This window comes from Martes martes, assembly GCF_963455335.1.
Source record: "Martes martes genome assembly, chromosome: 10".
NCBI lineage: Eukaryota > Metazoa > Chordata > Mammalia > Carnivora > Mustelidae > Martes > Martes martes.
This window is the reverse complement of record NC_137898.1, coordinates 48,070,927-48,092,314: the sequence shown is the minus strand read 5'-3', so window position 1 is coordinate 48,092,314 and position 21,388 is coordinate 48,070,927. Positions and strand designations below refer to the sequence as shown.

At 47.0% G+C, this 21,388-nt stretch overlaps 1 protein-coding gene across 1 annotated transcript in view; it reads left to right on the top strand.

The window, feature by feature from the left end:
• Positions 1 to 21,388, top strand: part of TEAD1 (TEA domain transcription factor 1) — a 254,396-nt gene that overhangs the window by 175,407 nt on the left and 57,601 nt on the right. Inside the window, exons 3-5 of the mRNA XM_080815981.1 lie at positions 7,912 to 7,976; positions 10,361 to 10,423; positions 10,513 to 10,575. Of these exons, the coding sequence (XP_080672107.1) occupies positions 7,912 to 7,976; positions 10,361 to 10,423; positions 10,513 to 10,575 (191 nt within the window). The remainder of the gene's footprint in view (positions 1 to 7,911; positions 7,977 to 10,360; positions 10,424 to 10,512; positions 10,576 to 21,388) is intronic.

The window sequence follows — 21,388 nt, the reverse complement described above, 5'->3', positions numbered from 1 at the left end:
GGGGACCTGCTGGTGTTCACCTCATGAAGGCCATCAGTCCATTCTGTAAACCTTTAGATCGGGAACATGAAGTACCAGCCCCTGATGACCCAGAACAGGTTGTCTGGCTCCTTTCTGGTGATTTTCCATATGGGTGCCGATTTTTGGGGCAGTGATTTTTTTTTTTTTTAAGATTTTTAATTTATTTATTTGTCAGAGAGAGAGAGAGAGAGATCACAAGTAGGCAGAGAGGCAGGCAGAGGGGGAGGGAGAAGCAGGCTCCCTGCCGAGCAGAGAGCCTGACGTGGGGCTCCATCCCAGGACCCTTGGATCATGACCTGAGCCAAAGGCAGAGGCTTAACCCACTGAGCCACCCAGGCATTCCTGGTCAGTGATTTATATCAGGGATTAACTGAGACACTGGTGTCTAAACTTCCCTCATTGGCAGGGCTCTGGTGTTGGTTCAGGTGCTTTTTTTTTCTTTTTGGCTGTTGGGTGGGGGGTGAATCCCCCTTTATCCCCACTCTTAGCTTTTATATCCCTGTCCCACCCACTCTGGTCTCCATCCCTGTCATTCAGTCATGCACTCCATCAGCTTGTATTTCCTGAGGGCCTGCTGTGTTCTTGACCCCCGCGGGGTGTACAGTGATGAACAAAACCCAGTGTGTGCTCCATGCTTCTGTGGGACTTGCTGTCTGGAAGTGGGAGCGGCAGGCATTTATCATGTGAGCAGTCAGAGAAATGGGACGTGGCCCCTGAGACACAGGCCTGGGGAAGGACATAGTGACTGGACCCCATTCTTACAGGTCAGTCTTTAGTATAGATTCCTTGAAGGTGAAATGGCATCTTTCTGGCATGTTGCTTGTGATCTTGTAGGTGTTGTCCCTTGTCTGACTAGAGGGTGACAGATGAGCTTTGGTAGACCTCCTCCTCTCCTCCTCCCCTCCCCCATTCTTGCCCTTACAGTGGCAGCAGGCTGGGAGAGAAGGGGAATTACCAGCTCCTTCCTGGGGAGTTCTTACTCTCTGCTGCCCCTTCTGGTGGGCTCCAGCAATACAAACTCCCTATATATGGGGCAGGACAGGGTCATTAAACATCCCTGCTCTGTAGACTCCTCTCTGGCCGATGACGCTTGGCTCACACATTGTCCCCTACACCTGTGCTTTTCGCTGTTGGCTTTCATTGTTCAAAATACTTTTTTCCTTTAAATGAAGCTCAGCTGATTTAAAAAAAAAAAAAAAGCGTTGATGGCTAGAGAGTATTTGACCACCACCTAGAGAACCGTGCTGAGAAAGTACTCGGTAACCGTTCTTTCTGTTGGGCGCTGCTGCTGTGTTGGAGGACAGAGCCATGTCCTGGCGGTGTTGTCAACTGGAGGAAGGCATCTTCTTTGCTTCTTTTCACTGGGTCATCTTTTCCTTTTCTGTTGTAACTTTTTGTCAGTGATCCAGTGTCAAACTGGGTTATAGGGAAGGAGAAGCCCTCCTTCTGCCCCTGCCAGTGACTCATGCCACAAACATTGAGCTGCCTGGAAGAGGGAAACAGGAAACATGAATGTCATTGGTCCTTACTCTCCGCAACTCCATCGTCTGGTTGGAGCCGTGACATGTACCGAAACGATAGCGTATAAGGTGGGAAGGATTTAAGCCAGCAGCAAAGCAGCCCAACTCAGAGGCTGGGGATTTTTACGGAAAGGGTAGGACCCTTCTTTCTCAAAGGCTCCTGAAGGACAAGACATTTGGAAGGTGTGCGGAAATGGGCTGGAGCAGTGTGGGACATGAAGGCAGTTGTGCGTGCAGGTACAAAGCTCAGAAAGCTCAAGGTGTTACCAGGGAAGCTTCTGGTAGTCTGGCAGGGCCCTTGGGCTGAGTCAGGGTTCAGGAGGGTGTGTAGAAGACGGGAAGGTTACAACCAGGGCATCAGTCCCTATTTGATGCAGCTTTGTTCTAGCAATCGAGAAGTTTGAGCTTTCTTTCTGATTCTCATTCTTTACATGGTTAAAAGACAGGAGGCACCGTCAGGTATCCCTCACAGCCAAGGGAGGCCCAGTGTGCATCCGTGAGAGCTCCCCCTGCTCCCAGGGCTGTTCAGCCCTCCCTGGCCTGACTTTGCCTCTGCGTTGGGCTACGGCCAGGAAGAGGAGGTTCCGGTTGTTACTTCTTCCTTTGTGGCTCCCTGCCTCCATTCAATTACAAAGTGGCTCTTACTCTCTGAAAGCCCCGAGTCTCTGGGCTACAATTTCTAGCCACAGACCCTGCATTTGCTGTGCCTCAAACATGACCTTGAGGCCACATCCCATCACACACCCAGGCCACAACAGCGCTAACCAGTCTTCCCTGTAGGCAGGGCAAGCCCAGTGCAAACTCCACGCCTTTCCCTTGTCCGGGTCTCCCTCTCCTCCGTCCCTTTAGTGGGAGGTTTCATGGCAATCCGGGATGCAGGAGAAGCCGCGATGGCTCATTTCCAACAGTGCTATGTTCTTTAAGAGAAAGAGATGAAACGAAAGCCGGGTTGCAGTGCCAGGGTACGGATCCCAGTGTAAAAGTGGCAAGGGGGGCTCTGTCTGTCTGCTTCTGCCTCCTGCCTATGGGAACAGCCAGAGTGGCCGCAGCTGCAGAGCCTCAGACGGAAAGAAGCATCAAGATGTGTGTTTCCAAAGGCCATTTGATGCCACAGGGAAGCCATAGTGTAATGACACTTGGTGGTGGACCGTGGCATTGCCACTCAACTCTATAGGCTATTCCAAGTATGTATAGAGAAGTAAGAAGGAACACATGTGTGCATGCCAACCATAGAATCTGGAAACTCGTGGGCTCAGAAAGGAAGTGTGCAGCGGTCACGGGAGCCTGCGGGTCAGCAGGTGCCAGATTCCTGCTCCTGTGTGTAAGGAAGGGTTGCTCTTCCATCTAGAATGGGCCTCCACCCACACCCCTCTGCGTTGCCTGTCAAAATCCGCCTGATCGCTTTAGTTAGTGATATGCATACCGAAGTCTGAGTGTCCCCATGCCTGTGACCACCACAGCGACACGGAATGAAGCAGCAACAGTAAAATGAGACAGCTCAGCAGATGGGTAGAGGAATGGATAGACGTGTCCTAGTGAGTATAGACAAAGTGAATGGTAGGATCCAGGAGGTGGGTCTGTAGTGTGTGCTGTGGAATTCTTTCTGTAAAGAAACTTAACGTTATGTCTGAAATTTTTCATAATAAAATGTTGGAGAAAATGTCATCAGTCCTTCTGGGCCTAGGTTATGTTCAGGACTTTCGGGAAGAAGACGTTCTAGACTTTCTCAGTTACTTGTGGCCAGTGATGTGTGCGTGTTATCAGGCCCTCTTTCATGGCAGTCGTCGTGGTGGGACCTGGAGAGCTGGTTTGCTCTTTTAGCTCTATGTTGGGCCGTGACCTCCCTGTGGACAAGCAGGTATCTTCTCTTTATATCCCTGATGCACCAGGCAGGCATCATGTAAGGGATAAAGGACATGGTCCCCACTTGACAGTAGAATTAGTTTAGAATGTCATACTTTGCAGTTACCTTTGCTGAAAGTCATGTTTGTAATGTAAAGTTGACTGGATCAAGCCCCACTCTCTATATGCGTGTTTTATTTTGTAAAGATTTTACTTATTTGCTTTAGAGTGCATGAGAGCATAAGCAGGGGAGGGGCAGAGGAAGAGTGAGAGTGAGTCCCAAGCTGACTCCATGCTGAGCACAAAAGCCAGACGTGGGGCTCAGTTCTCAGGACCCTGAGATCACAACCTGAGCCAAAACCAAGAGTCGGATGCAGAACGACTGAGCCACCCAGGCGCCCCTGTGTGTGTGTTTTAGAAGGGAGAGTACAGGAATTAGGGTTAATATTTCTAATACCCAGCACTCTGGTCATGGCTATAAGAAAAGACAATGCTGTGTGGAGCCAAGACTGCCAGCTAAGTGAGGTCAGTGATAACTGGTGCCCTGAGCTCCCAGTCCTTGGTAAAGGAAGGACTGGGAGCTTAGGGCACTGCTGAGGACTGCACTGTTGGACTGCAGTTCAATTCCAGGGCTCTGGACTATGTGGATTCACCCCATATGGGAAGCCGTGCTATAGAAATACACAGAAATTGGACTCAGAATGTTCTGTCAAGGTCGCTGACAAAAATCCATTCAGAACCTAGTTGATTTCCCCAAAATATGTACAACCCCAAATGCCAAGAAGATAGTCCTAAATCATTTGGCATGCCATACTTGTTTCCATAATGGTAGGCATATTTTAATTCTGGGAAGATTTAGAATTGAAAATAGAAGTTTTTAATAGAAGCAAAGCCATAGTGTTAATATTTGACTTAGAGGATCTAGACATATTTGATGTTTCAAGTAATTATTTAAAATAATTTGGCCCATGCAACAGGTTAGCCTGTTTTTCCAAATTAAAATGGGCAATCAAGTAACCGATTTAGACTTGATTTTTGGGAAGGTTGAGGTCTTACTAGATTCATAAGCAGTATTAGAGTGTTTAAGATAATTTATTAGGTTTCTAAGAGTTGTTTAAGGGAAGGTTTTAGAAGTTAGGTCAAACAATTCTAATAATTAAAAGAATTAAATGTATTCTAAATTAAATATGTAATTTTAAATGTTTAAAGGAGTTTAATGGCTTTGTAAGATGGACCAAACATTATTTGAATGGCCCTTTGATAGGATTATAGAGGCACCTGGGTGGCTCGGTAGTTAAGGGTCTGACTCTTGCTTTCAGCTCAGGGTCCTGAAATCTAGCCCCATATCTGGCTCCCCGCTCAGCGTGGAGTCTGCTTGAGATTCACTCTCTCCGTCTGCCCCTCCCCTGCTCGTGCTCACACATGCATTCTCTTTCTCTTTCTCTCTCTCTCTCTCTCTCAAATAAATAAATCTTAGGGGGAAAAAAACAAAAAAGAAAGTGATTATAAAAGTTATAGAAGTCAAGCTTAAAACTTAAGGGTGAGCTAGGGTGTTTAAACTTGTTTAAGCAAATGAATAAAATACACAATTTTAAAAACCTGGTAAGCCCAAATAGCATTTCTGTACATGAAGCCGCCCTCACGGTGATTAGGAAATTCACGTGAACCAAAGTGATGAACAAACACTTGTTTAATCAGGTAGATGCTGAGAATTAGTTGAGTTTGAATTTAAAATGTGAATCAGTGGATTTCTGTACCGAGGCGAGAAACACGGAAACCCCAAGTTAATTACCCTTCGTGGTTTCAGACGTGGTATGGAAGAAGGAACACAGGGTCTTGAAAGGTTACGAACGAGGAAGGAGAGTCACAACAAGTTTCAGTGAAATGGTGGCTGTGACCTCGTGCTCGGCACGTGACAGGTGCTGGGTGAGGATATGCTGTAGACGTAGTAATTTTTTGGAAGTGCTTTAATCAAAGTTTGCCTTGACACTAACTCCAAGGGGCATCATATGCATAGACCCCAGGGTGTGCGCAGTCCCATGTGGCTGTCCTGGGTGTTGATCTCACCATTCATTCAGGGACTCTAAGCAATCAGTTACAGAAGTTATATGTCACACACATCACACAACCTTGTCTTATTATCACGGAGAAAGAGTAGGGGGGCAAGGGACATTTTTGCCATCTGGGTAAGGTTCAAATGAAATTGTGCGTAATGCAGAACCCTGGATTTATTTCGTGCTGACCACTCAGACAGCCCTGAACAGGACGCACAGGGAGGCCCTGAGCTGGAGGGTGCTTGGCCCGTCTGCAGACGTTGTCATTTAGGTCTGGCTTCTGGTAATTAGGTACTCCTGTCCAGGCTCGACTGTCGGCGAGCCTTTGAGACAAATTGCAAAATCTGTACAACCATCTGAGAGATGGAGAAGTAGACCCCAATGACACTAGAGGGGATATTGGTAGTTCTCAGAAGTTTGAGAGAGAATGCTTGGAGAAGCAGTTCTTTAACCTGAATTTAGAGGTCCTTTTCCTGTGGTGAAAGGGTAAGTTCAGACAAGCATCAGGATCTGAGAGGATCCTGACAGGCTGCAATGATAGGCTTAATCTAACGGGATGAAATGCAGTGGAAATAAGTGTAAGGTTCTGTATTTGGATCAGAAAAATCCCAGCTATGCATGAAAATACTGGGCACAGAGGTAGGGATCTATCAGAGGAGTAGTCTATATGAAAAAGACATCTGGGAGTTCAAATGGTATAAATTTGACAGTTGATTGTGGTTCCCCAAAATCAAATGCAGCATTAGGCCACATTAACAGAGGTAGAGTATTTAGGATGAGGGAGGTGATAGACTTCTGCTGTGGACTTGTCACAGGAGGAACACCACTGTAGAACTGAGCTCTGAGAGGCTATGAGAGGAAACTAGACAAAGGATGGCCCCTGGATAGATATGGTAGTGTTCCAAAGCTGTCACAAGTAACAGGAACAGAGGAGGTTTGGCCTGAGTACAACTCCAGGAAGACCTGAAAGCTGTCATTAATATCTAAAAGTCAGTCATGTGCAGAGCCTTGTTCTTGTTAAGAGGAACAAGGAGAGGGGCACCTGGGTTGCTCAATCGGTTTAGCATCTGCCTTCAGCGCAGGTCATGATCCCAGGCTCCTGGGATAGAGCCCTGCATCAGGCTCCCCATTCAGCAGGAAGCCTGCTTTTCCCTCTCCCGTGCCCCCTGCTTGTGTTCCCACCCTTGCTCTCTCTCTCTGTCAAATAATAAAATAAAATATTAAAAAAAAAAATCTGGGGGATGAAAGTTACAAGAAGAAGCCCCAAATAAGAAGCGTCCTTTTTTTCCCCCTTAAAAATGTTTTAAGGTAAAATGAACTGCTTCCATAATTCTAGAAGTGCTTGGTTAGGCTTCTAAGAATTGAGGCTTCTACTAGTAGGAGTGGATGACCTGGAAGAACTTCCCAGCCCCAGGATTCCATGATTCTTCTGCCTTCCCCTTGTGATCCTGTCCTTCGTGGTCCTACCACAGGCAGGCAGAGCCTTGATGATGGGAACCATCTAGGCAATGGTGAGGGAGTCTTTAGAATCATCAGGTGAGATTTCCATACTCTTGGGTCGGTCATCAGTAATGCCACTAGTTCTGCCAGGGGAGATCTGGGGAGTGTGGTCCTTCCCTTTGCCCAGAGGCTGTGTTATTTCCTCATTTGCTCTTTCTGAGTGCCCAGCAGTGTGCTGGGTGCTTTGGGGCAAAAACAAAGCTCTTGCCATCTTCAGGTATGCAGCTTTGTCTGGGACTAGGAGAGCACAGACAAACCCTACAGCAAGCCCCTAAGCTCATGAAGTATCAGTCATACCCATCCCCACTTAGCTCCGGGCCTGTCTTTTTCCTATCACATTGTATAGTTCTTCAAAGTCAGGTGATCTGTTTGTCCTCCCCTTCTCCTGGCTGGATAGGGTCATATTGTTTCCCCTACAGGTTATGAAGTTTTGAGGAGATTAAGTCATTTTTTTTTCTTTTTCTCTTTCATGAATATGATCTTGTGTATAGTTAGTTACTAGCACAGTGACTACCTGTGGGGAGTGTCTCCTTTCATGGCAGGAGCAGTTCATTCCCCAGTGGTTCTACTGGCTCTAACAGGAAATAACTAGAAGGCTGGGTGAGGAGGAGCGGGCATGAAAACTTAAATGGGACAGAAATGGGTTTGTGGCCCCCCACTTGTTGCTCGTACAAGTCGAGCACCCCTTTAGGTACGAGCCTGTGGAGAAACCAAGAGACACACATCTGTCCTCAGTTGTTAATCCTAGTTCATCATTAAATGCCCTTCATGCTGAATTTCCCCTAGTAAGTATTGTTGCAAACAATTGTACTGTTTTCTTTTTCTAGCATTAATAGGGGTGCAGCTCCCACTTAAGGAGTCCTGATTCTAAATTATTTTCTTAGCTTTCAGAGGCTGTTTTTTGTTTTCATTTTTGTGTTTTGTTTTGTTTTTTTAAGGTAACCCATCTTATTGTAAATTCTTCTTTCTTTCAGGTAGGAATGAATTGATAGCCAGATACATCAAACTCAGGACAGGCAAGACGAGGACCAGAAAACAGGTAAACTAACCGGCCTGGACACTGTGCATGTCAGCGAATGGCCCCAACGAGGCATTTTGGCTGCAGTGGCTGTCTGTGCTTTGGCTCCTAGGAGCCCCCAGTTGGAGTCCCCTGTAAGGACGTCAGTGTTGTAGGTGTTTTCCATTGGCTCAGTTTTCACTGTTCATCATTTCAGTGACCCCTCACTGTGTGGTCTCACATACCTGGGAAAGCATCTCCTCCAAGGACAGTGTAGACACTGCTCCTTTACTGTATTTTAATACCTCCGGTTCTTTCCCGAGCTGCGCATCTGTAAACACCGCTACAGCGACGGGTGCGAGTGTATGCTCGGAGGTCATGAAACTTGGAGATTTTGCGCATTGTAAAATCCTGGAACCATTACTCGTGAATCATCATTTCGATGGAACAGTAACCCCAGCAGCCGTGAGTCTTGGCCCGAACATAATACTGAACGGTGCGCACCCAGGGACCGGTTGCTTCTTACGCTTATGGCCTTTGGTCAGTAGTTGCTGTGACAGAAATGAAGTTACAACTTAAAAAACCTTTGGGCAGAGCAGTGTCAGGAATTTTGCTCTGCCCTTTGTCAGGGCTCTGGCTCTCCTTGTTCCTTCTGATGGAAAGCAGCCCAGACCCCCCGACCCAGTTCAGAACTGGAATGGACGAGAAATTCGGGTTTAACAAAAAAACAGAAAAAGAAAGGAAGGAAGAGGAGCCGGGGTGGGTGGAATCAGACCAGCCTCATGGGTGAGTTGTTAACAGAACAAAATTATTTTTGGACGTTGACCTATGCGGATCTATCTGGCATGGATTTAAAAAAAAAAGATATCGTACCAAAAGGCGAGCTCAGCTGTGGTCTCGCTAAGTGTGAGCAGCAGATTCCAGTTCTCTGCTCCATGATGAGTTGTTTTCATGAGTGTTTACAGCGGGGAGAGCTTTTCCCCAGGAATGCTTCCATGTGCCCCCGCCAGGAGCCTGGCTGCTGAGTCAGCACAGAGGGCCGTGGCCTCCTGCCAGTGCACAGAGGCAGGGGCATTGTCTGTTCAGTGGATGTCCCCCACCACCCCACCCCAGCAGTGGACAGAGGCCCTCAGCAAGTCAGAGAATCACGTGAGAACAGTACTCGGATGAGAACAAGTGAAAGCAGGAGCCGGATGGAGGGGTGAAGAGGATGGGGGAGTTCCTGCTTCTCTGTACTTTAATAAAAAAAAAAAAAAAAAGCAAATTGGAAAAAAAAAATCATTGAAACTCAAAAATAAAAGGATCTTTTTTTATTACCCTAAATCCTGTTTTTAGAGTCAGCAGAGTATTTGAAATAAAATAACCACCTCTCTCAGTCTGAGTCGCTGAACTTTTAAATGAAAGGTTCTGAATTTCTGAAACAGACAGATCTAATTCCCAACATGCTGAAAGCCTTGGACCTGAGCTGTCTGCTGGTCTAGGAGCTCTGGTCATGTGCCCAAGCCCTTCACTGGGGGACTCTTCTAAATTTAACCAAGTCCTGCTGAAAGAGATGCAAATTTGTTTACCCAGTGGAATCGTTGTGTTTCAGAAGCTGGGCTTGGCTGGCTTTCCACACCCCGGCGTCCTGGGGATGTTTTTAGGCAGCCGTTGGTGATACCTCTCCAATGTGAATTTGTTGTTCAGCAAATCGTGTGGTTTTCAACCCAGATTTTTAACAGGATGGCTGGCTGGCTGTATTCACACTTTTCGCTTTGTAATAATATGCAAATCCACTTGGCGCCCAGTCAATATCCAGAAGAGTGGAAGGATTAAAGATATTTATAAGGGCAAAAAAAAAAAAAATTGCTCTGCTAACTGGGTCTTTCCATTTCTCTTTGAGATCTCATTTACATGTCAGTATTATTTTAACATTTGCTACAGAATCCAGAGCTCTTAATGAGATCAGAATATAACCGACAGCTTCAGCTTTTTGATTCTGCAGAATGTGCTAATTTATGGATAGTCTCTTCTAAATTGAGAAGAAGGGATTTTCCCTCCTGATACTGAGAAGCTATAAATATTTTCATTTACCTCTAGCCCCACCTTTTAAATTTCATAAAGAAAACAACTCCACTCTCCCCCTCTCATCCCGTGCCCGTGATTTCTCCCTGGTGAGAAAACTAAGAGCTGCCTAACTTTCATCCTGAATCAAGTCACTGCAGTGATGACCCAGTCTGAAAAGCTTAGAACAGCGCTGGGGGCTTGGTGTCTGGCTGGGACTGTGTATTCCTAACTGCAGAGCTTTGTTGAGATGCAAATAACCTCCCCCCAACCCCCACCCCCACCCCAGAACCCTCCCAAGGAGTAGCGATTTTATATTTGATTTCCTTTTTTTGTTTTGTTTTGTTTTGTTTTGTTTCCCCTCATAAACCCGAACAATGTAGGTGTCTAGTCATATACAGGTCTTAGCAAGAAAGAAAGTTCGAGAAATTCAAGCCGCCATTAAGGTACGTCTGGCTTGCCCAGTTGTAGGGGGCTTTTCATCTCCATGGTTACAGGCTTTTCCTTTGTTTTCCTCCCTTCCCCTACCCTGCAGGTGTCTAGTCACATTCAGGTTCTTGCCAGAAGGAAATCTCGTGATTTTCATTCCAAGCTAAAGGTATGCGCTTTCCTGCTTTTTGGCTTGTGGTTGCTATGCATCTCACTTCCTGTTTTCCATGGTGACTGGTGAATGCCTGGTGCTGGGATTCTCGTAACCTAGTTTCCTCGCATGTGAGAGCTGTTTACATTTCTTTGTGTCTAATCTCTCTTTCTGTACTACCCTCACATTAAGCTCAGTGTGTGTGTGTGTGTGTGTGTGTGTGTCCCTAATAACAATGCAAATGCAGCAGAGAGCTGGTCTTGATAACTTTTCAGCACAGAAACATGATTTTTTTTAACCTTCAAATGTCCACCAAACAGCCCTGGGCTACGAGAGGGGGGAAAAAAAAGTCCAGAGACACCAAGGTATTGTAGAAATAGCAAATAAATAAAATAAGAATCAACTTCCAGAGTAGTTACCATGAAATTACTTTAAAAGAATAGTTAGAAGTTATTTTTTACGCTCTTAATGTATTTTAAAGAATACTTATGAAAGATACATCTTTTTCATGTAATTTTTCATGTGTTCTTTCAACACAGAGAGGATTTTCTGCCAGGTTTCTTCCATATTGTTCAATACTGTTTTTTAAGTGTATGGCTCTGTTATTTAAAAAAAAAATAAATTGAGGTGAGGTCTTAAAAAAAAATCTTAGAAATGGGAAAGCTCTTAATGAAATCCACCTTTGCAGTTCCATTTATACGTGAATTTAATTGTTCTTTACGTGTGTCTGATTTTCCAGTCTCTGAAAATATATTTTGCTGGAATAAACGGAGGCATTGACAGTTTTTAAATGCAACTTCTCTTTATTTTCTCCCCTTCCAGAATTTACAGTAAAACATAAATGACTTTTTTCCCATAATGCCCTATTTTAGAAATACGAAGGGATTATACTTTGCACAGAAAGTGCTTTACTTTCTAATAAAAATGAGTTTGTAGCCCATATCATTGCCCTTCCCACTTGCCTTTTTCGTGGTGGTTCTGTTCTGATTTTCCCCATACATTAATTAAATTTGTTTTTGTACTAAACCTAAAGAATAAAGTGTGATTTCACAGCACTGAACGGTTGACACTGGGATCCTTCCCAAAGTCCTCCCAAATTTTTTTTTCTTTTATGCAAACAAGGCTGGCTGTGGAACAGCACTAGTGACCAGGAAGGAGCATTTGGTGGCCCTCTGCAGTGGGCAGCATGCTAGCTCGCTTGCACGTGTGGCTGATGGTGGCTGGCTTTTAGCTGCACTGGCTGAGCAGTTAGTTGGAAGACTAAGATAACCTCATAGATCCTGCTTTTTAACCAAGGGTGCCGTCCTCTCTATGTGGATGCAACTACCCCAGTGTTTGCTCAAGTTCTGACTCTGTTTCTGGTTTCTCTGCGCTAACGAATTAATGATGTACAAAAGAAGTTTACAGACATCGATTTTGTGTTCCCATCTGCAATGTTATGAATTGCTCTATTTCTCTACCATCCGTGTGGTTCCTGCTGCCCCCTCCCACCCCTCTGGGCACACCACCCTGGACCAGAAGCCCTGTACATGACAAACAAAGCTCTCCTGTCCAAAAGGGAATCCCCATGGGATGCAGCAAGGGCTCTTTTTCTCATTTGGGAATCTGAAGAGTCTTCCTCGGCGGAAACAGTTTACCGTTACTTTATACATACGTGTACACCCAAACACACGGCTGTATTTATGTTTGTTCTTCCATAATAAGAAAATGTGACTTTCCCCCTCCTTTCAGCCCTGGCCCAGTCTGCCTGGGGGCAGACCCAAGGAGGAGGCAGAAACAGGGGTGGTCGGGTAGCAACCAGCTCAGCCTTTCAGCTCTGAGAACCACCTGCATCTTCTTGCATTTACTTGCCTTCCTCCCTGCCACATTATTCTTGGAAGAAGGGAGGTCTTTGTTCTTCCCATCAGCGAAAACCAGTTGAGCGTTCCGGGCATGGTGTTCATCATGGTGGGCATTTAACAGTCAACCCCCTATTCACAGAGCTGGCCGTGGAAATGGGAATTGGAAGTACAGGGCACTGTGGGATGATAAGTGTTAGCAGACGAGCCAAGAACAAACGTGGAGGGAATCCTAGGGACGTGCCGCATGGTGATGGGAATGCAAAGACAGGAGTCAGTGTGCTGAGGGCCTCTTGGACGGTGTCTCCATTGAGCTTGCTGCCAAGGAAGTTCCATTATTCAGAGTTTAAGGAGTAACACTGAGGAAACCAGGGCTCCAGGAGTTTAATTGATGTGCCCAGAGCCCCCAAGCCTAGCACACGTCACTGTCAGGATTTGAACTCAGATCTTTCTGAATCATAAGCCACTGCTCTCTCAGGCGGGGCTGTGTCCAGTGGAGGTGGGAGAAGGTTTTTAAGCAGAAGGCCTCGTGCCGGCACAGCCCCGTGTCACCCCTCACGTCCCTTGGAGCTGGGCATGTAGCTCCTGCTACTGACCTTTTCCTCGGTGCCCACCTTTTAGAAGCAAGGTGAATTTTTAACTTTGAGCTCTTGGTCCAGGTGTGGGCTTCGTGTGTGCCTGACCCTGTGGCAGTCACCCGTAACTCAGGGCAGTGAGGTCCCAGCCGCAGAGCTGCTGTGTCACCACTCAGAGGACGTAAGGACAGTCCAGGAGCATGGGACCAGCTGTCGCCTGCCTGCAGAGAGGGTGCCGCCTTCACTGCCCATGGGTGTTTGACGTTAGAGACACCTTCCCTAACCTTCCTGACCTGCTGTACCCGGGAGGTGGTCTTGTAGGAGAGGTTGATGGCGCCCATTTCTCTGTGCTCCCCCATTCAGCTCTGGAGTCTAACAGCGCCTCTGTGGGAGGCCGGGTTGAGTCTCCCAGTTGAGTTTGTTGTGGGGTCAGGCTGATAGCCATGTCATCTTGGCCTCCCATACGAACTAACGAGATAAAGTTGCCACAGAAGGTGGAAGTCGTCCCAGCAGACGATGGGAGTAGCTTCTGGGTGGGCGGTGGGGGTGGCAGGAAGTGTCGAGATTCAACAGAGATGTGGTTTGCCTGAGAAGATGTGGCAAGGCCTCCGGGAGGGAAGGTGGCCGCTGACTGGCCACTTCAGGACCTGTCCCTGCCTGCCAGCCTCAGCCCGCCACTGGTCACTTGACCATATGCTTACAAGTCAAGGATTTCTGTTCTCTGGTGGTGGATGGAGGCCTGTAGCCCTCCTTTGAAAAATGAAGCCAAGCTTCATCTCTTGGTCCTCCCTTGGAGTTGGAAAAAGGTGGTTTGCTCAGACCTAGGACCATTGCCAAGTGTGGCCTCCACGTGAGCCCAAATGCCTAGGCCCCCCTCTCATTCCCGGGGAAGGGTGTGCTAGAGTCCTTGAGGCTAGTCACTATGCAGCCCTTTTGAAGCCACAAACTCATACTTCAGACTGAAATCTTAGTCAAAACATTTAATATATAAATGAGTAAACACTATTCTTTTTCTTTTTCTTTTTTAAGATTTATTTATTTGTAGAGCAGGAGCAGGAGGGCCCGAGGGAGAGAGAGAGAAGGAATCAGAAGCGAACTCCAAGTTGAACTTGGAGCCTGGCACAGGGCTTGATCTCACAACCCTGAGATCAGGACCTGAGCGAAAACCAAGAGTCAGACACCTAACAGACTGTGCCACCCAGGCACCCCCAAATGAGTAAATGCTGTTTGATTGAAGCTCATGCTCTTTTATCTTTAGCAATGGGCTCTTTGGCTGTTCCACTGAATAAGGTTTGAAAACCACCCTGCTTGAGGCAAAGGGACAAGGAGGTGACTTCCTCTCAGCTGTTGCTGCAGCCTCTATAGGACAGCATGTGCCCTGCAGCAAACTCTGCCATATTCCTCTCAAGAATACCCGTGTCACAGTCCAGCCCTTGAAAATCTATTTAAAATAAGTTGCAAAGGTCAGCTTTATGCTTCTGCTAATTGCAGAAGCGATTCTCAGAGTGCTTGTTTGTGAGCCAGATTTGCCCCCAAATGTGTGGGCTCTAATTTTAACTTTTTTAAAAAAGATTTTATTTATTTATTTGAGATAGAGCACAGGGGGAGAGAGAGAGGGAGAAACAGACTCCTTATTGAGCGAGAGCCCGACGTGGGACTTGATCCCAGGACCTTGAGATCATAACTGAGCCGAAGGCAGATGCTTAACCGACTGTACCACCAAGGCGCCCCTAATTTTAATTTTTATAACAAAATTTGTTTTGGGGGGAAGTTTAAGATTTCCACAAAGATTCAAACTTTATAAAGCACAGAAATGATTAATTCACTCCAGCAAACTTTTCATTGAGAATCCAGTGTGTTCTAGACCCTTGAGCAGGTATCGGGCTTAGAGAGTCAAATATGCAGAGTGTCTGTTCTTGAAGACCACTAAGATTTTCTGTTGCTTTTGGCCACATTTGGGGGAAATACGAGGCTTCCAGTAGATTGTTCCACAGCTAGGGGACTGCAGTGGAAAAGAGTGGGTGGTTCTGAGTGTGGGAGAAGTAAGGAAAGCCTCATTGCAGGGGGTGCCATCCGAACTGGGCATTCAGGAAGGCAGACAGCTCCCCCGAGATATGGGGGTGTTCGGGGAATCACCAAGAACACCATCACTTGGAGGCATGGGATGGGAACGAGACTGGAGGAACCTAACAGGAAGGTCCTGGGTCGTCTGTGGAGGGTGAGGGTCACCTCCCAGCCTTGGAGAGCGTGTGGGAAGCACTTACACTTAAGCTTTGGAAAGCTCCCTCCCACTGTTTTCAGAGGGATGGCCAAGAGGGAGGCAGAGCTGGAGGCAGGGAGCCTAATTCAGGGGGTGCTGTAGTCTGAGAGAGCAGTGAGGACCTAGACAGGGCAGCCACCCCCCCACCCCCCCGGGCCCAGCTCAGTGGCTCACATCAGCGCTCCCCACCTCCACGGCTGGTTCCCACGCCAGTCCGCTGGGGCTGCCGTGAACTCTTCCTTCCTCAGTGTTTTTGAAGAACAGATTATTTATGTTTCAAACTCCTGTCCTTACTAAGTCTGAAATGTGTACTGAGTCTGAAAAGTGTACACCAAAACTTTGCAGTAGCAGCATGGAACTAGGTTTTTGAAGGTCGGGTTCTCTTCAAGTCGTAGCCATTCACTGTCAAAATTACATCAAAATTACTCTGAATTTGGGTTGCAACATTTTAAATACAACGAAGTTTAAAAGTGCAGAGAAGTACTATATTTATGTTCATACCAAGCAGAAATGATCATTTTCGTTAGGACATTTTTCCTTTAATAGTTTTTTTTTCAGTGGAATGAATCAAATGGCAAACCATTATTCTTACTTTTCCTAATTTCCTCTCCCCAGCTCCCTTCCCCCGCCAGTCTCAATCTCCCTCTTCTCCCCACTCCCCAAAGGCACCAACAGTACCTTTCCTTGCCACTTATTTCCCTAAGAAAATAAATCCAGTGAAAACTGTTTTCTCCTTTTGCCCTGTCCTGAAATGAATCTAGGTTTTTAATTCATCATTTACTCTGAGTTTGTGCTAAAGCCATTGCTACCAACATGAGACTTTCTCTACGATGTATAGCAGCCTAAGCCAAGATAGGCTTGACTGACAACTTGGGCTAACTTTGGACACAAACTGTAACCATAAGGGAGGGATGCCAGGGGCAGGCAGATGGAGGGAACGGTGAAGTGGTCGAGGCCTGCTGCAAAGAGATAAAGAACCAGGAGCAGAGAAACTGGGACAGTAGGGTAGGGAGAAGGGGTGAAGGCGTCCCCAGAGTGCAGTTGAGATTCAAGAGCCTTCTAAGATGGGATAAGGAAATGCAAGGTATTTGTGGCCAGCAGGCCGGAAATGTGGACATTAAACATATACTTTGCAGGTTTTTTGCTTTAATCTTCTTGACCAAAGTGCCTTAAGAGACACATCAGGGAGCTAACTGCTGGTCAGAAATAAAGCTTAGGTTTGAGGGCATTCTTTCTTGATGCTGGGCATGCCATGTTGTGGTCCCTACCCCGACAGAATCCTTGTGGCCCACTGCTCTCCAGGCACGAGGTCAGTCTTCGGTGACTCGGGGCTTCGTAACTAGGCCCGGTTCTGGTTCTAAGGTAGAAGACGCAGCCAGCCGTGTGGAGGCAGCATGCCGGCCGCCTCTGGGTCTGTGCAATGGGCGTTTAGGAATTCCAGGGATGCAGACTTCCCTCCCTTGGCCCCTGTGTCACCGGCCGCGTCTGCAGTGGTGTCCCCCGTAGCAGTTTTGCTTCCCCTTGTCTCTCCCCTTGCTGCCATCTCCGGCCCAGCAGTCCGAGAAGACAGTGTGCGGTACGGTCTGAACACTGGGCTGCAACTCTAGAAATTATTCCTGCCTTTGAATGATTTCATTCACCATTAATGGACCAAGAGGCCCTTAGCTCTTCTTATCTATTTTTTTTTTTAAGCTCCGGGGATTTATTATCCCAGCCCCTAGAACAAATGCAGACGTGTTGTCCACACAGGAAGCAGTCTTTTTGTGCTACTCAGAGCTCCTACTTTGAGTTTCCCGCTCTGAGTGTCTATCTCTGTGTGTTCAGTTGCCTTGCGAGGTGGTTCTGTCCCTGGCCAGAGGCCTCCCTTTCCTCACAGAGCAGAAGGGCTCCCTGCAGGCCACCACCACGGTGTGGACCGCCATCCTCCCGAGAGGATGGACTAGACCACTTGTGTGGAGTGCATTTTGGGGAGTGCACAGGTCCAGACGGGACCCCGAGGAAAGGAGGACTTCATTCTGCCCTAACCTCGGCGGGAATACATCTCAGGCAGCAGACGTGTTTGTGTCAAGCTCTGGGCTCGCGCTGAAGAAAAGCCTGCACTTGCTGACATTGTGTCATGCCAGGAAAGGCCTGAGATGGTCCGCTTGTGTCCAGTCGTTGGTGACTAATTTACGAGCCACATGTGCTCTCTGGGGCCGTTTTCTTCATTCTCGCCCTGCTGGCCTTTTGTGATTTGATTTCTGAACAAGCCATTCTTTCCAGTCTGCCATTCCTTCCAATAAACAGAGAGCTTAAAGTTCAGACTGCTGATTTAACTCCCAAAGAGTTCAGGAACTTCGCTGGGGCATTGCCACCATCCACACTGCCCCTTTCCAATGGTATCACCACTGGTTCCAGCCAGGAATGGGCCTGTCCGCCTGGGAGATATGCTTTGCTTCATCCACGGGTGCTCCCCATGGGCCCCTGAGCCCCTCTGCTCCTTCAGGCATTGGCTGTCCATGGTCACCAGGCCCAAGAAGCCTGAGACGACCCCCTCCTTGGGCTCTACACCAGCACCAGACGTTGGGCCTGGCTGTGGCATTCGGGAAATGACATGCTGCCTCTCCTGGCGTCTGCCGACCTTCACAGGGTTCTTTTGCATTCATGGCGTGCACCCTCTCTTCCCAGTGATATTTTCCCTACCTTGTTTCTAATTTAAGTGAGTTAAAGCTGAGACTAGAGACCGGTAATTTCTCGTGCTTGGGTGTGATGGAATTAGAACTGATCACCAGCGGTGTGGTGATGCAGGGCTCCCAGTGTAAACTGGGAGACTGAATGCGTGTCCCTTTCTGTGTGAACTGAGCCAGAACTGGGTTTGCTTTTTCAGGGCAACAGAAACAGCCTCACTCTCTCCTTGTATTCCTTCCTAGAGACATCCCATTGTTAGCAGGCTTCCAGTGTAGACAGTGCCCGAGAGGAACATGGCGCTAAAAGGTTATGGAATGGGGACCGGGGCTCCTACGGCTTTCTGGTCACCTGGGCACTGTTAGACTCCCAAGTTCCCTGACTGGCAAGGCTGCGGGCACCCTGTGGAGTGCTTAACACAGTTCCCAAAGCAGGCCTGAAGGTGGGTGTTCTTGTCCTCATTTTAGAAATGAAGAGGCCGATGCTTAGAATGGCCAGGTGACTCACCCAAGGTCACAAGTCAGAATTTGATCCCATGGCCAGCTGGCACCGAAGCCCGAACTCTTACCATAGCGGCTTGCTGTCTCCCCAAAGAATGCCGGTCAAGGATGTGGGCTCATTTCCCTGACTTAGGGTGCTTCCGCATTGTCTCCCTCAGCGGAGCCCCCTCTTCATGCATGTTTGCATTAAACAGGGCAAATGAGTGGTGGGAGCTGATACTCAGTCTGGAGGCAAACTTGAGCCTGCTGCAGGCGTGGGTTCCTCTGGCTTCTCAGGAGATTGACTTCTTGCCCCTTGCTGTTGCCTCCCAGGGGAAAAGGGCCCATGGTCAGAAGGGTGCTCCCCGCTCCCGACCCCTAGCACCCAGACCTAGTAGCTGACCTGAGTGCCCGGCTTCTTGGGAGAGTCCTCAGGCACACCTACAAATCACCTGGGTCCTCATCTATAATCTTTTACAATGCTAAGCCCCACATCGGAATTAAAGGAAACACTATTGACAATTATAAAATACTAAATATAGCTTATACATTTAAAAATGAACAATGGTAAAAGCCTTGAAAAATTTTTCTTTGATGTGAATGGAGTCTTTGGCATTTGGAAATACAATAAGATGAATTAATTGCTACTCATTACATGGGAAGTCAGAAGAAGTGTGAATGTGCCTTCCCTTCTTGGCATTAGCCGTTGCCTGACCGGAAGAGCCCCCTTTTGTATTTACTCCTGCGTTCTCTAATAATAAGCAAATGAGAGATCATGGCTAGAAAAATTCAAGTGCTCTCCATCTTTTCTCCCAAACCATCACAGAGTTTTGTGATGTCTGTCTGCTCAGGGACCAGCGCTAATAATTGCAGAGGTCATGTGAACCCCCATAGCGCAAGACAAGAAACAGCATCTGCGAGATGACTTTCTAGAAGAGTGTTCTTTGTTCTGTCTTTTTTTGAAAAAGTGGTTTTGCAAGCAAATTGCTATCTTTCCTCTCTTGTGTTATGTATTCGTAGTGCTGGGAAAAGTATATTTGTGGAAAAGCATGTAAGGGCTATGCAGAGTTTTCGAATCCCTGGTCTTTTTACAACATTATGGATTCCTCCTCATGTGTCGGTGGGCTTCCCTGTGAATGAAGTGGGCTGGAGTCCTTACGTTTTAAAGTGATGCTTCCTGAGCAAGGTCTTTGGAGTAGGTTGATTTTGTAAGCTGTGTATTAACTGTGTAACAGCTATCATATGGCACACGCAAGCTTGTGACCCTTTTCATAGCATCTTTAAAATTGGTTGATGATTAGTGCCGGAAGATGACGAGATAGTTGGTTCCTAGGGATAATTGAACACTGAGGAGGCCGAGGGACGTGGGAGTAAGGCTCCTGTCCCGTCTGGAGGCTGATCTGTAAAACGTCCTGGAGTTGGAGCCGCACACTGCTCTAGCCGTGTGCATTTCTGATGCGGCTGCCTTCCTGTCACATGTCATGTAGACACTTCCCAAACATGAGGCACACTGAAACCGTAACAAGGAGGCAGTCTGCGGAGCCCAGAGGCAGAGCAGCCGCCATGTTCTGCTTTGTGACATGTGAAAGGCTGTTTACTAAGAGACTATAACCGTTTGAAAGGCTTCAGGCTGAGGAGTTTATGCATGACACAGCCTGCTGGACCCCGTGTGGCTGAGGGGTTGAGGCCATTGACGGCATGGCATGCCAGAAATTGGACAGGGAAGAAAGGCGAGCAGGCCCTGAGACCTGTGTCCCCAGTATGGTGCTTTATCTGCTCTCATTCTCCACTCAGACAGTCCATTTGTTCTCAGCAACCCCCCATGTTTCCTGCTCCATAAATACTTTCCACACTTTAGGTCATGGGCTTGACTTAGGGTTCCTCAGGAAAAAAGGAGATTTGCCTTTTCTTTCCCCACTCACCAAACATTCAGCTTTTTGTGGCCTCATTCTTTGTCATCTTAGGGACGGAGGGACTTCAGATCAGTAACAAGGACTTCGTGTGAGTTGTCCAGGCTTTTTGCTGGGACGCAGCGTTTTTGTGGGTGCGTGCTTGTGTAGAGACGCACACACCCTGAGAGTATTTCTAAGAGTATATCTAAGAGTAACTCAGTATTGACTTCAGAACAGTTTTCAAAGATAAGGCGGTGTGCTCAGCCTTTGTAAATCTCATCCGCATTTCAGGAATGTTAGTTTGAAGACCTTGTAGGATAAAATTATCCTGGTGTACAAATGTAGCCTAGATTTTTAAATTTACCATAGTAGCATCAGTTATTTGGGTAGATTAACAATCCCTTCCCTTCCCCCTTGATTCTGGGGTGAGTGGTGAGGATGGCGTGGCATGTCTCAAAGTCTTAGACCAGGTGACGCAGAGAAGCAATTTTCTCAGGTCTGACACTTAGAGTTACAATTTCTTCAAAGCCAGGCATGTATTTCTGGGCTGAAAATGACAATTTAGAGGCCCTTCCGTTGAAGTCTCTCAGCTCGGCATCCTTCCGTTCTCCCATTTCAGATTAAGTGGGTCTACAGCTGGTTCTGATCCTGCAGATATCAGTGGCAGGCCTTATTATCTGCAGTGTTGCTTTAGATTTTAAACAAAAAAAATTTAATCCTTTTAATTTTCAAATATGTATTTTGGATAAAGGGGGAGATGTTATTAAGGGAGAAGGTAGAGAGTCTCCACTTCAAAAGGTAGGAAATCACGGGTATAGACATTTTAGTCCATTTGCAGAAAATTGCCTATTCTCAGATAGCTAGGTCAAGTGCAGAAAGAACCTCTACTTGAGATAAAATTTCCTCTCCACACTTGGCTTTCTCTCCGTTAGGGTAGACAGCCAAGAGCTGCCCAAATTTTAACATCTTACTGTCTTTTCAACAGTACTTCCTGGCTATGTGTATTAAGCTGTATTTGCTTATAAATGGAACGCACGTTTGTAACAGCTTTTACGATCAGATCCAGAAGAGCTTTAGGGCAATAAAAAGGGCAACTCTTCATTTCATAGATGAAGAAGATTAG